At 42.5% G+C, this 15,707-nt stretch overlaps 1 protein-coding gene across 1 annotated transcript; it reads right to left on the bottom strand.

The window, feature by feature from the left end:
* Positions 1–14,457: 14,457 nt before the first annotated feature.
* On the bottom strand, positions 14,458–15,428 carry LOC147974668 (uncharacterized). The gene is made up of 2 exons (XM_087519532.1): positions 14,603–15,428; positions 14,458–14,492 (listed from the first exon to the last, which is right to left on the bottom strand). The coding sequence occupies exons 1-2, from the start codon at positions 15,426–15,428 to the stop codon at positions 14,458–14,460; spliced, it is 861 nt and encodes a 286-aa protein (XP_087375658.1).
* Between the last annotated feature and the right edge of the window lie 279 nt (positions 15,429–15,707).

A 15,707-nucleotide genomic window follows, 5' to 3' on the forward strand; every position in this document is an offset into this window, starting at 1 on the left:
CCACGTCCGTATTGATGAGAATCCCGTAAATAAAGGGGACACGATCTCTGCTTTGACAAGACATGCCAAGGAAAACGCCTCGCAAAACGCGCTGAGGTGGAGAAGTGAAAACGATTCGAATAAAAGGCTTGGCCATAGTGTGATGTCACACTGCAGAATACGTCAGCAGATTAGATTTGTGTTAATATTATTCTCTCTATGGCAATATGTGGAAATTCATTTTGCAGAGCCGGACACTACTCTTGGTGTTTACAAACTTCTATGAAGAATTTGGAGGAGGAACCCGCCTTGCAATGCCGAAGACGATCTGCGCGCCGGACTCGTCGTCATTGAAGCTTGGTTCAGGGGCTACTGAGGGAGTCCTGGATTAGGGGGTGTTCGGGTAGCCGGACTATACCTTCAGCCAGACTCCAGGACTATGAAGATACAAGATTGAAGACTTTGTCCCGTGTCCGGATGGGACTTTCCTTGGCGTGGAAGGCAAGCTTGGCAATGCGGATATTCAAGATCTCCTACCATTGTAACCGACTTTGTGTAACCCTAACCCTCTCCGGTGTCTATATAAACTGGAGGGTTTTAGTCCGTAGGACAACTTCAACATACAACAATCATACCATAGGCTAGCTTCTAGGGTTTAGCCTCCTTGATCTCGTGGTAGATCTACTCTTGTACTACCCCTATCATTAATATTAATCAAGCAAGACGTAGGGTTTTACCTCCATCAAGAGGGCCCGAACCTGGGTAAAACATTGTGTCCCTTGTCTCCTGTTACCATCCGCCTAGACGCACAGTTCGGGACCCCCTACCCAAGATCCGCCGGTTTTGACACCGACAGTGATCCTCTAACATGCGATCGAACTTCAGCCTTTCCTTTTGACTTTCGCATTGCGTCCTTGCATCGACAATGACCCGGCGAAGATCATCATCATCGGGCACATCGTCTGGTTCCTCTTGATCTTCAGCAGCTTCACCCGTTGCAGCATCATTGGGCACATCGTCTGGTTCCTCTTGATCTTCACCAGCTCCCCCCGTTACAGCATCAATGTATTCAGGGGGCACATAGTTGTCATCGTACTCTTCTTCTTCGCCGTCTTCCATCATAACCCCTATTTCTCCGTGCCTTGTCCAAACATTATAGTGTGGCATGAAACCCTTGTAAAGCAGGTGGGTGTGAAGGATTTTCCGGTCAGAGTAAGACTTCGTATTCCCACAATTAGGGCATGGACAACACATAAAACCATTCTGCTTGTTTGCCTTAGCCGCTTCGAGAAATTCATGCACGCCCTTAATGTACTCGGAGGTGTGTCTGTCACCATACATCCATTGCCGGTTTATCTGCGTGCGTTATATATAATTAAGTGTGTCAAAACCCATTACAGAACATCATGAATAGATAATTAAGTGACCAAATTAATATAAGTTCATCATCACATTAAAACCAAAGTACATACATAGTTCTCATCTAACAACATATAGCTCTCTAGAGCATCTAATTAATTAAACCATATATTGAAACTATGTAAAGCATTTCAATGCGAAAACAAACGCGATCATAATCGCAACCAAGGTAACAATTGATCCAACGGCATAATGATACCAAGCCTCAGTATGAACGGCATATTTTCTAATCTTTCTAATCTTCAAGCGCATTGCATCCATCTTGATCTTGTGATCATCGACGACATCCGCAACATGCAACTCCAATATCATCTTCTCCTCCTCAATTTTTTTTATTTTTTCCTTCAAGAAATTGTTTTCTTCTTCAACTAAATTTAACCTCTCAACAATAGGGTCGGTTGGAATTTCCGGTTCACATACCTCCTAGATAAATAAAATCTATGTCACGTTGGTCGGCATAATTTTCATAAACAATAAATGAACCAATAGTTATAAAGATAATATATACCACATCCGAATCATAGACAGGACGAGGGCCGACGGGGGCGGATACCAAAACCATCGCACTATATAACATGCAATAATAAAAGTAAGAAAATGATACAAGTATCTATCTAAACATACAAGTAATAATATTTTTCCTTTCAGAAAGAAGATAAGAACAAGAGGCTCACCACGGTGGTGCCGGTGATGAGATCGGCGCGGGTGATCGACGGCGGTGAAGACGGGGGTGGGGCGTGACGGACCGCTAAACCTAGACAAATATTGAGGAAAATGGAGCTTGGAGGTCGAGCTTGGAGAGGAGAAAGCTTAAGTAGTGTGGCTCGGGCATTCCATCGAACACCTTGCGTGCATAGGAGGTGAGCTAGAGCACCACCAAGCCCTCTCCCCCTCGGCAAGAAAAAACAGAGCGGTGTGCTCTGCTCTTGCGCGAGGGGGTATATATAGGCACCATCATTGGCCCCGGTTGGTGGCACGAACCGAGACTAAAGGGGGGCCTTTGGTCCCGGTTCATATCACCAACCGGGACCAAAGGTGGTGGGCCAGGAGCCAGGCCCATTGGTCCCGGTTCGTCCCACCAACCGGGACCAAAAGGTCCAGACGAACCGGGACCAATGGCCCACGTGGCCCGGGCGGCCCCCTGGGCTCACGAACCGGGTCCAATGCACCCATTGGTCCCGGTTCTGGACTGAACCGGGACTAATGGGCTTACCCGGCCTGAACCAAAGCCCCCTTTTCTACTAGTGTCGGCTCTACGAAACTATTTCACTGGGAGGGAGAGAGAAGCCAGACAAGTCATGGCATGTGTATGAGAGCAAGGGATGATCTTTGGGCAGCCCCGTCACCCCCTATTTATAGGAAAACCAAGGGGTAGGGTGCCTCCACAAATTACTAAAAACTCCCATGCATTAGGTCACACATGAGGGTGTTATGGGCAAAATGGGAGGCCATGTGGAGCTCCATGGAGCACCACCATGTTTGGCCGTCCAAACCCTTGCCCGCCCCCCATGAGGGGCTTCCTTGGCCCCCAGCCCTTCTAGAAGCCTTTTCACAAAAGCCCTAAAAGGTGGCTTTCCAAAACATATCCATAAAGCTGATTTTCACTATTCACGACGACATTTTTCAGCGTTCGTTCGAACTGAAAATATTTATGTGGGCTTAGAACATTTCCAGTACCCACTAAAACAATTTTCAATGCGTTCTGAAACAATTCCGGTTTAGTGATTTTCATCTGCGAAATGCATCTGAAGTGGCTCCGGCAGCTCCGGAACATTTCCTATTTTCATCCCGGAAAATTCCAAGAAGTTTCGAGAATGATTCTGGCACCCTCCAAGAATTATCAAGTATGTGCTGAAACCAGTTTGACTTAATAGTATATCCCGAAACAACTTTTCGGTTTCACCGAAACTCATCCGATGACCTCTGTCTGCGGAACTTTTCCGCTGTCCGAAACTTTTTCGGTAATTTTCTCTCAGACTCCCTGTCTAGTGTTCAGCAAATAGATGACCCTTAAGCGTGTGACCCTATAGGTTCGGTGAAGTATAGACATGACCTGGAACCCCTTTCGATCAATGATCAACAACGGAGCCGTGGACACCCATATTGACCCCTATACCCACACGAATAAATATTCGAGTGAACCTTGATACGTCTCCAACGTATCTACAATTTTTGATTGCTCCGTGCTATATTATCTACTGTTTTGGACTATATTGGGCTTTATTTTCCACTTTTATATTATTTTTGGGACTAACCTATTAACCGGAGGCCCAGCCTAGAATTGCTGTTTTTGCCTATTTTAGTGTTTCGAAGAAACGGAATATCAAACGGAGTCCAAACAGAATAATCCTTTCTGGAACGTGATTTTCTTCCCGAATATGACCCAGGAGACTTGGACCCTACGCCAAGGAAGCTTCGAGGTAGGCACGAGGTAGGGGGCGCGCCCTACACCCCCAGGCGCGCCCCCAACCTCGTGGGCCCACCGAAGCTCCACCGACGTACTTCTTCCTCCTATATATACCCACATACCCCCAAACAAACAGATACGGATCCAAAAACCTAATTCCACCGCCGCAACTTTCTGTATCCACGAGATCCCATCTTGAGGCCTGTTCCGAAGCTCCACCGGAGAGGGCCGTCATCACGGAGGGCTTCTACATCATCATAGCCTCTCCGATGAAGCGTGAGTAGTTTACCTCAGACCTTCGGGTCCATAGTTATTAGCTAGATGGCTTCTTCTCTCTTTTTGGATCTCAATACAAAGTTCTCCCCCTCTCTTGTGGAGATCTATTCGATGTAATCTTCTTCTTTTTGCGGTGTGTTTGTTGAGACCGATGAATTGTGGGTTTATGATCAAGTCTATCTATGAATAATATTTGAATCTTCTCTGAATTCTTTTATGTATGATTGGTTATCTTTGCAAGTCTCTTCGAATTATCCGTTTGGTTTGGCCAACTAGATTGGTAGTTCTTGCCATGGGAGAAGTGCTTAGCTTTGGGTTCGATCTTGCGGTGTCCTTTCCCAGTGACAGAAGGGGCAGCAAGGCACGTATTGTATCATTGCCATCGAGGATAACAATATGGGGTTTATTTCATATTGCATGAATTTGTCTCTCTACATCATGTCATCTTGCTTAAAGCGTTACTCTGTTTTTAACTTAATACTCTAGATGCATGCTGGATAGCGGTTGATGAGTGGAGTAATAGTAGTAGATGCAGAATCGTTTCGATCTACTTGTCACGGACGTGATGCCTATATACATGATCATGCCTAGATATTCTCATAACTATGCTCAATTCTGTCAATTGCTCAACAGTAATTTGTTCACCCACCGTAGAATACTTATGCTCTTGAGAGAAGCCACTAGTGAAACCTATGGCCCCCGGGTCTATTCTCATCATATCAATCTCCATCACTTTAATCTTGCTTTGCTTTTACTTTGCTTTTTACTTTTCACTTTGCATCTCTATACCAAAAATACCAAAAATATTATCTCTATCAGATTTCACTCTCGTAAGTGACCGTGAAGGGATTGACAACCCCTAATCGCGTTGGTTGCGACTAGCTATCGTTTTGTGCAGGTACGAGGGACTTGAGCGTGGCCTCCTACTGGATTGATACCTTGGTTCTCAAAAACTTAGGGAAATACTTACGCTACTCTGCTGCGTCATCCTCTCCTCTTCGGGGAAAACCAATGCAAGCTCAAGAGGTAGCAAGAAGAATTTCTGGCGTCGTTGCCGGGGAGGCCTACACCAACTCAAGTCAAGATTTGACTCCCGACAACGAGCCATTTCTGGCGCCGTTGCCGGGGAGTCTACGCAAAAAGTCAACATACCAAGTACCCATCACAATATCTATCTCCCGCATTACATTAGTTGCCATTTGCCTCTCGTTTTCCTCTCCCCCACTTCACCCTTGCTGTTTTATTCGACCTCTCTTTTCTGTTCGCCTTTATGTCTTTCTTGGCTCGTTTTCTCGCTTGGTTGAAATAGTTGAGTATTTATTCCTAAACAGAGAAGCTAATATCTATGGATCCTCATCCGCTTGCCAATCTTTTTAAGAGATCCAATTATGATGAACCAATTTCTAGTGGTTTGGATGCACTAGATTATCTTTATAAGCTTTTGCCTGAATTCCGTAAATCTGAAATTTGTGATGAAGTGCTTCACGATAGATCTTTGAATAAAAAGCATGATTGCAATGATTTTATTATAAATTCTCTTGATGTCAGTTGTGCTAATAATATGCAAAACCCTAAGCTTGGGGATGCTAGTTTTGCTATGTCCAATAGTCATGATTGGGGAGATTCTTCTTATGATCTTGAAAATTTATTTAAGCCCCATGATGAATATAAGATTGATAATAGTGTTTGCAATAATATTGAAAGTGGGTTTGGAAGAGTGTCAACTTTAGATTCCACATATTTGGAGAATATTCAATCTTATGAAATTTTTGATAAAAGTGGGTTTGGAGAAGTCATGACTTTAGTTAATGATAATCCCACTATTTTGGAAGAGTGTCAACTTCGCATGCATGTGGATCATGTTGAGAATATGTTATGTGATAGCTATATTGTTGAATTTTCTTATGATCCTTCATGTAATTATTATGAGACAGGAAAATATGGTTATAGAAATTTTCATGTTACTATATTACCTCTCGTTATGTTGAGATTACTATTGTTCCTTTCCGCTTCCTTGCATATGCTAGTTTTTGCTTGCTACGATAATTTGTTTGCCTATAATATGCCTATGCATAGGAAGTATGTTAGACTTAAGTGTGTTTGTCACATGTTTTATGATGCTCTCTTTGTGCCTCAATTCTTGTCTTTCTTGTGAGCATCATTGAAATCTCAATGCCTAGCTAAAAAGGCTTTAAAGAAAAGCGCTTGTTGGGAGACAACACAATGTTTTTCCTTGCTTCTTAGTAATAAATAACCCATCTACCTTCTGTTTGGATGTGGTTTTGTGTTTTAATTAGTGTTTGTGCCAAGTTAGACCTATTGGATCTTCTTGGATGATAGTTATTTGATCTTGCTGTAATTTCCAGAAACTTTGCGTTCAGTGCCCGAATTATTAAAAATCATCAGAACGTGATAAAATACTTATTTCAACTGCTGCTGATCGATAAACAAATTGTCTAGGTCTTCCAATTTTGGTAGATTTTTTGTAGTTCCAGAAGTTTGCGTTAGTTACAGATTAGTACAGACTGTTCTGTTTTTGACAGATTCTGTTTTTCGTGTGTTGTTTGCTTATTTTGATGAATCTATGGTTAGTAAAATAGTTTATAATCCATAGAGAAGTTGGAATACAGTAGGTTTAACACCAATATAAATAAAGAATGAGTTCATTACAGTACTTTTAAGTGGTCTTTTGTTTTGTTTCTCTAACGGAGCTCACGAGATTTCTATTGAGTTTTGTGTTGTGAAGTTTTCAAGTTTTGGGTGAATTCTTTTGATGGATTATGGAACAAGGAGTGGAAAGAGACTAAGCTTGGGGATGCCCATGGCACCCCCAAGATAATCCAAGGACACCAAAAAGTCAAAGCTTGGGGATGCCCCGGAAGGCATCCCCTCTTTCGTCCACTTCCATCGGTAATTTACTTGGAGCTATATTTTTATTCACCAACATGATATGTGTTTTTCTTGGAGCGTCTTGTATTATTTGTGTATTTGTTTGTTACTGTGCCACAATCATCCTTGCTGTACACACCTTTTGAGAGAGCCATACATGAATTGGAATTTGATAGAATACTCTATGTGCTTCACTTATATCTTTTGAGCTATGTAGTTTTGCTCTATGTGCTTCACTTATATCTTTTGAGCGTTATAATTTTGCTCTATGTGCTTCACTTAGATCTTTCAGAGCACGGTGGTGGTTTGTTTTAAAGAAACTATTGATCTCTCATGCTTCACTTAAATTATTTTGAGAGTCTTAATTGCATGGTAATTTGCTTAATAATAATATGCTTGGTGTTCAAGATTTGTGAAATTTTCTTTTTTAGTGCGTTGAATACTAAGAGAGGATTGAAGCATGATAATTGTTTTGAGATATGGAGGTGATAATATTAGAGTCATGCTAGTTTAGTAGTTGTGAATTTAAAGAATACCTGTGTTAAAGTTTGTGATTCCCGTAGCATGCACGTATGGTGAACCGTTATGTGATGAAGTCGGAGCACGATTTATTTATTGATTGTCTTCCTTATGAGTGGCGGTCGGGGACGAGCGATGGTCTTTTCCTACCAATCTATCCCCCTAGGAGCATGCGCGTAATACTTTGGTTTGATAGCTTCTAGATTTTTGCAATAAGTATATGAGTTCTTTATGACTAATGTTGAGTCCATGGATTATATGCACTTTTTCCCATCCTTCCACCATTGCTAGCCTCTCTAATACCGTGCACCTTTCGCCGGTATCTTACACCCACCATATACCTTCCTCAAAACAGCCACCATACCTACCTATCATGGCTTTTCCATAGCCATTCCGAGATATATTGCCATGCAACTTTCCACCGTTCCGTTTATTATGACACGCTCCATCATTGTCATATTGCTAGCATGATCATGTAGTTGACATCGTATTTGTGGCAAAGCCACCGTTCATAATTATTTCATACATGCCACTCTTGATTCATTGCATATCCCGGTACACCGCCCGAGGCATTCATATAGAGTCATATTTGTTCTAAGTATCGAGTTGTAATTGTTGAGTTGTAAGAAAAAAACAAAAGTGTGATGATCATCATTTTTTAGAGCATTGTCCCAAGTGAGGAAAGAATGATGGAGACTATGATTCCCCCATAAGTCGGGATGAGACTCCGGACAAAAAATAAGAAGAGAAAAGAGGCCATAAAAAAGGAAAGGCCCAAATAAAAAAATGAGAGAAAAAGAGAGAAGGGACAATGTTACTATCCTTTTACCACACTTGTGCTTCAAAGTAGCACCATGATCTTCATGATAGAGAGTCTCTCATTATGTCACTTTCATATACTAGTGGGAATTTTTCATTATAGAACCTGGCTTGTATATTCCAATGATGGGCTTCCTCAAAATTGCCCTAGGTCTTCGTGAGCAAGCGAGTTGGATGCACACCCACTTAGTTTCTTTTGATGAGATTCCATATATTTATAGCTCTAGTGCATCCGTTGCATGGCAATCCCTACTCACTCACATTGATATCTATTGATGGGCATCTCCATAGCCCGTTGATACGCCTAGTTGATGTGAGACTATCTTCCCCTCTTTTTGGTCTTCTCCACAACCACCATTCTATTCCACCTATAAGTGCTATGTCCATGGCTCACGCTCATGTATTGCGTGAAGATTGAAAAAGTTTTGAAAAAGTTAAGAGTATGAAACAATTGCTTGGCTTGTCATTGGGGTTGTGCATGATTTAAATACTTTGTGTGGTGAAGATAGAGCATAGCCAGACTATATGATTTTGTAGGGATAACTTTCTTTGGCCATGTTATTTTGAGAAGACATAATTGCTTTATTAGTATGCTTGAAGTATTATTATTCTTTATGTCAATATGAACTTTTGTCTTGAATCTTTCTAATCTGAATATTCATACCACAATTAAGACATTTTGCATTGAAATTATGCCAACTAGCACTCCGCATCAAAAATTCTCTTTTAATCATTTACCTACTCGAGAACGAGTAGGAATTAAGCTTGGGGATGCCTGATACGTCTCCAATGTATCTATAATTTTTGATTGCTCCATGCTATATTATCTACTGTTCTGGACTATATTGGGCTTTATTTTCCACTTTTATATTTTTTTGGGACTAACCTATTAACCGGAGGCCCATCCCAGAATTGCTGTTTTTTTTGCCTATTTCAGTGTTTTGAAGAAACAGAATATCAAACGGAGTCCAAACAGAATAATCCTTTCTGGAACATGATTTTCTTCCCAAATATGACCCAAGAGACTTGGACCCTACACCAAGGAAGCTTCGAGGTGGGCACAAGGTAGGGGGCGCGCCCTACACCCCCAGGCGCGCCCCCACCCTCGTGGGCCCACCGAAGCTCCACCGACATACTTCTTCCTCCTATATATACCCACGTACCCCCAAACAAACAGATACGGATCCAAAAACCTAATTCCACTGCCGCAACTTTCTGTATCCATGAGATCCCATCTTGAGGCCTGTTCCGAAGCTCCGCCGGAGAGGGCCGTCATCACGGAGGGCTTCTACATCATCATAGCCTCTCCGATGAAGCGTGAGTAGTTTACCTCAGACCTTCGGGTCCATAGTTATTAGCTAGATGGCTTCTTCTCTCTTTTTGGATCTCAATACAAAGTTCTCCCCCTCTCTTGTGGAGATCTATTCGATGTAATCTTCTTCTTTTTGCGGTGTGTTTGTTGAGACCAATGAATTGTGGGTTTATGATCAAGTCTATCTATGAATAATATTTGAATCTTCTCTGAATTCTTTTATGTATGATTGGTTATCTTTGCAAGTCTCTTCGAATTATCCGTTTGGTTTGGCCAACTAGATTGGTAGTTCTTGCCATGGGAGAAGTGCTTAGCTTTGGGTTCGATCTTGCGGTGTCCTTTCCCAGTGACAGAAGGGGCAGCAAGGCACGTATTGTATCGTTGCCATCGAGGATAACAAGATGGGTTTATTTCATATTGCATGAATTTATCTCTCTACATCATGTCATCTTGCTTAAAGCGTTACTCTGTTTTTAACTTAATACTCTAGATGCATGCTGGATAGCGGTTGATGAGTGGAGTAATAGTAGTAGATGCAGAATCGTTTCGATCTACTTGTCACGGACATGATGCCTATATACATGATCATGCCTAGATATTCTCATAACTATGCTCAATTCTGTCAATTGCTCAACAGTAATTTGTTCACCCACCGTAGAATACTTATGCTCTTGAGAGAAGCCACTAGTGAAACCTATGGCCCCCGGGTCTATTCTCATCATATCAATCTCCATCACTTTAATCTTGCTTTGCTTTTACTTTGCTTTTTTACTTTTCACTTTGCATCTCTATACCAAAAATACCAAAAATATTATCTCTATCAGATCTCACTCTCGTAAGTGACCGTGAAGGGATTGACAACCCCTAATCGCGTTGGTTGTGAGTAGCTATCGTTTTGTGCAGGTACGAGGGACTTGAGCGTGGCCTCCTACTGGAGTGATACCTTGGTTCTCAAAAACTGAGGGAAATACTTACGCTACTCTGCTGCATCATCCTCTCCTCTTCGGGGAAAACCAACGCAAGCTCAAGAGGTAGCAAACCTCCAGTTGCAGTGAGCTATTCCTGTTGCTTCACGATATGTCACAAACACCCGAGGTGAGATTTATTGCATCCCCGTGGACGAACAATTTTTCCACCATGCAAGTTACCTCGTTACCGGTTCTATTCTCTTTTCTCGTTTCCGTGTTTCGGCATCCCAGTAATCAAATCACAAGGTGTCTGGCCAGACGATTATGGATACTGTAACACCGAGAAGGCCTGAGAATATCTCTCCATATTCGGAGGAGAAAATCCCAATCTTGTGCTATCTCGTTACATGCCATACTTTTCCGTGAACCCGTAAGCCGCCGTAATAGCCACCCAGTTACGGATGACGTTTAACAAACCCCGAAGTTCACGAAGCAAGTACAAAGGAACTCGATACTCTCATGGTCTAAGGAATTATGCAAACATTAACTATCTCTGTGTTATTAACCATAAACTTGTGACGAAAAGAATCTCATAGCATAACATCAATTTGGGTCGATTCAACACAAGTGTTCTACCAACATCGCACCCTCAGAATTGCCAGCATAGACATGCCCATGATCAGGAAAACAGGATCATCATGCAATACATGAGCCAGTCTTAGAGGCAAGACTAGGAATATATTTTACCATTTAGTATACCACACGTGCACATGAGTTTCCCTCCGAGCCTCGTGGATATTGCAGACTCGAGAATCATTGCAGTTATAGCATGGAAACTAAACATTCATTACAAACTTTGGAGATACAAAATAACTGTTATTACTGCCTCTAGGGCATATCTCCTACAGACTCCCACTTGCACTAGAGTCATAATCCAGTTACATGGCTTCCCTAACATCAATGGCTATCCGGTGTTGCTCATGCTTTGCTCGTGGTAGAGGCTTTGTCATCGGGTCTGCCACGTTCAGATCCGTGTGAACTTTGCGTACTTTCACTAAACCCGCTTTGACATGATGTCGAATGAGTTTATATTTGCGTTCAATATGTCTTGTCTTATGGTGCGAACTTGGCTCCCTTGCCTGAGCCACGGCGCCACTATTATCACAATAGATCTCCACCGGGTCCTGGGCACTAGGAACCACACCAAGGTCTTCAAGAAATTGCTTGATCCATACCGCCTCCTTGGAGGCTTCTGAAGCAGCAACATATTCCGCCTCCGTCGTAGAATCTGCCACAGTCTTTTGTTTGGAACTTTTCCAATCAACTGCGCCACCGTTCAATATGAAAACATAGCCTGATTGAGATTTGAAGTCATCTGGGTCAGTCATGAAGCCTGCATCAGTGTAACCACTTACAATGAGCTCTTCATCACCTCCGTACACAAGGAGTAAATCCTTGGTCCTTCTGAGGTACTTAAGAATACCCTTGACTGCAGCCTAGTGTTCCAATCCTGGATCACTTTGGTACCGGCTTCTAACACTTAGCGCATAGGAAACGTCTGGTCTTGTACATAGCATGGCATACATAATAGAACCAACTGCCGAGGCATATGGAACATCATTCATTTGCACTCGCTCATCGAGAGTCCGAGGACACTGATTCTTGCAAAGCACTGTGCCAGGTGACATGGGGAGAAGGCCCTTCTTGGAGTTCTCCATGTTGAACCTTTTCAACACCTTGTCAATGTACGTGCTTTGGCTAAGCGCTATCAGGCGTTTTGATCTATCTCTATAGATTCTGATGCCTAATACATATGCCGCTTCGCCTAAGTCTTTCCTTGAAAAACTTTTCTTCAATGAGTCTTTTATTTCGCTAAGAAAATTCACATCATTTCCAATCAATAATATGTCATCCACATACAAGATTAGAAATGCTTTTGCACTCCCACTAAACTTCTTGTAAACACAAGATTCTTCGTCATTCCTGATGAAGCCAAATTCTTTGACCACTTCATCATAACGAATGTTCCAGCGCCTTGACGCTCGCTTCAGACCATAAATGGCTTTCTGAAGTTTGCATACCTTTCCAACATCCTTATGAACGACAAAACCTTCTGGCCGTATCATGTATACATCCTCTTTGAGGTTTCCATTTAGGAAAGCCATTTTGACATCCATCTGCCATATTTCATAATCAAAATAAGCAGCAATTGCTAGTAATATCCGAACAGACCTAAGCATAGCTACGTGCGAGAAAGTCTCGTCGTTGTCCACTCCTGGAACTTGTGTGAACCCTTTCGCGACAAGTTTAGCTTTGTGGATAGTAATGTTACCATCCACGTCTGTCTTCCTTTTGAAAATCCATTTACAACCAATCGGCTTTACGCCTTCAGGAAGTTCTTCCAAGTTCCAGACTTGGTTTTCGTACATGGATTCCATTTCGGATTTCATGGCCTTGTGCCATTCCTTTGAGCTGGGCCCCGCCATCGCTTCCTTGTAGTGCGCAGGTTCATCGTCTTCAAGAATGAAGATTTCATTATGAAACCACTCAGGTGGCTGGATAGCCCTACCTGATCTGCGCGGTTCAGTTACAACATTGTCTAAAGTCTCTGCATCATATGCGACAACTTCCGGCTCAGTTGCAGGGATAATTAGCGGAATTTCTTCCGGTTCCTTAGCCATATCAACTGTTGCCGAAGATTCACTAATCTCATCAAGTTGTACTGTCCTCCCACTTAATTCTTTGGCGAGAAACTCTTTCTCAAGAAATTGTCCATTTCTGGCAACAAACACTTTGTTATCGGACGGGTGGTAGAAGGAATACCCAACGGTTTCCTTGGGATAACCTACAAAGTAACATTTGTCTGATCCGGGATCTAGTTTGTTAGGTTGTAAACGTTTTACATATACCTCACAGCCCCAAATCCTGAGATGCGACAAACCGGGTTTCTTCCCATTTCATAACTCGTATGGTGTCGTCTCAACTGATTTAGACGGTGCTCTGTTAAGTGTGTGAGCAGCAGTTTCCAGTGCGTGACCCCAAAAAGATATCGGAAGATTTGTAAGAGACATCATCGACCTTACATGTCCAACAAGGTTCGGTTACGTCATTCCGATACTCCATTTCTTTGTGGAGTTCCGGGAGGCGCAAGCTGTGAAACGATTCCACGGTAACTAAGATGTTGGCCAAACTCATGACTAAGATATTCGCCTCCGCGATCAGACCGCAGAAACTTAATCTTTTTGTTATGATGATTTTCTACCTCAGTCTGAAATTCTTTGAACTTTTCAAAGGTTTCCGACTTATGATTCATTAAGTATATATAGACATACCTAGTCAAATCATCAGTAAAAGTCACGAAGTAGAAATAGCCACCCCGTGCGCCTGTGTTCATTGGACCACATACATCACTATGTATTATTTCCAATAATTCACCCGCCCGTTCAGGATGACCCATGAACGGCGTCTTGGTCATTTTCCCCATTAGGCAAGCTTCACATGTGTCAAATGACTCAAAATCAAAGGACGTTAAAACTCCATCTTTATGGAGTTTTTGCATGCGTTTCTTTCCGATGTGGCCAAGCCGACAGTGCCACATGAAAGTGGTGGTGGTATCGGCCTTCTTAAGGCGTTTAGCATTCACGTTAAAGACATCATTTCCACATTCAACATTTAGTATGAAAAGGCCCCCAACAATGGGTGCAAATCCATAAAACATATCCTTACAATAAAGTGAACAACCATTGTTCTCAGACTTGTACGAATACCCATCGTGTACTAAACATGATCTGAAGATAATGTTTCTACACAATAGTGGAACAAAATAACAGTTACTTAGTTCTAAAATAAATCCTGAAGGGAGACGTAGAGGCATAATGCCGACGGCTTGAGCGGCGATCCCAGCGCCGCTCCCGACACGCATCACGACTTCATTCTTTGCCAGCTTGCGCACCTTCTGAAGCCCCTGTATCGAGTTGCAAATGTGAGCAACCGATCCGGTATCAAATACCCAAGACTTAGAATTTTCGCTAGCAAGAAAAACGTCAATGACATTAACTTGTATAACAATTATACCTTTTCCGGTTTTCCTGGTCTTCTTATCTTCCAGATACTTCTTGCAGTTTCTCTTCCAGTGTCCTGTGCCCTTGCAGTAGAAGCACTCAGTTTCATTCTTGGCTCCGCCCTTAGAGTTTCTTTGGGAGCCGGTCTTACCGACGCCCTTGACCTTCTTTGGCTTGCCTTTCTTTTTGAAACTAGCGGTTTTATTCACAAGCAACACTTGCTTGCGATTTTTCCGCAGTCCTCCTTTTGTAGTTTTCAGCATGGCGAGCACCTCTTCCGGTGTCTTCTCCATCCCTGTCATGTTGTAGTTCATGACAAAACCATCGTAAGATGGGGGGGGTGAAGAAAGCAACATGTCCATCATATGGCCAGGTGGAGGTGGAAATTCTAGGGCTTTAAGCCTTTCAGAATAGCCAATCATTTTGACCACGTGTTCACCAACTGAACTACCCTCAGCCATCTTGCATTCCATCAAAGCCTTCATGATATCAAATCGTTCAGACTTTGCGGTTTCCTTGTACAGAGCATCCAATTCCGGGATCATATCACAGGGTTTATGGAATTCAAAACGTTTTTGAAGCCCTGGACTCAAGCAAGCTAGCATGAGGCACTGCACTAAGTTGTGATCATCATCCTTAGTGGCCGAGACAGTTTGTTCATCTTCTGGGGCCTCTGCCGCCGGTTTAGCTGGAAGAGCAGTTTCAAGCATGTACAATTTCTTAGCGCTCCCGAGGACAATCCTCAGGTTACGGACCCAGTCCGCATAGTTGTTTCCAGTCGTAGCTAACTTCTCTTTCTCTAACATCAGGTCTAAGTTGAACGCGGTGTTGCGAGCCATTTGATCTACAATGGAAAATACAAGTTTCACTTAGACTTTGTTTATAATGAAATTTGCACTAGTGAATAAAAAAATTATTCTAAAGTGCGCTCCCACTCAAATCAATATCTCTCATAATTGATTTAGGGTGATTCAAGATCCATATTTCTATTCGATGCCATTGACGGGTTCATCACTGATGACACGAATTTCAATCGGTAGGCCAACTTGCCGATCACATCTCTATGTGATTCTTGTTCATCTTTCGGTGGGCGTGTTCCGAGCTCAGGACTCTCCCGC

This window comes from Triticum urartu, chromosome 4A (assembly GCF_056163025.1).
Source record: "Triticum urartu cultivar PI428250 chromosome 4A, HENAU_Tu73, whole genome shotgun sequence".
NCBI lineage: Eukaryota > Viridiplantae > Streptophyta > Magnoliopsida > Poales > Poaceae > Triticum > Triticum urartu.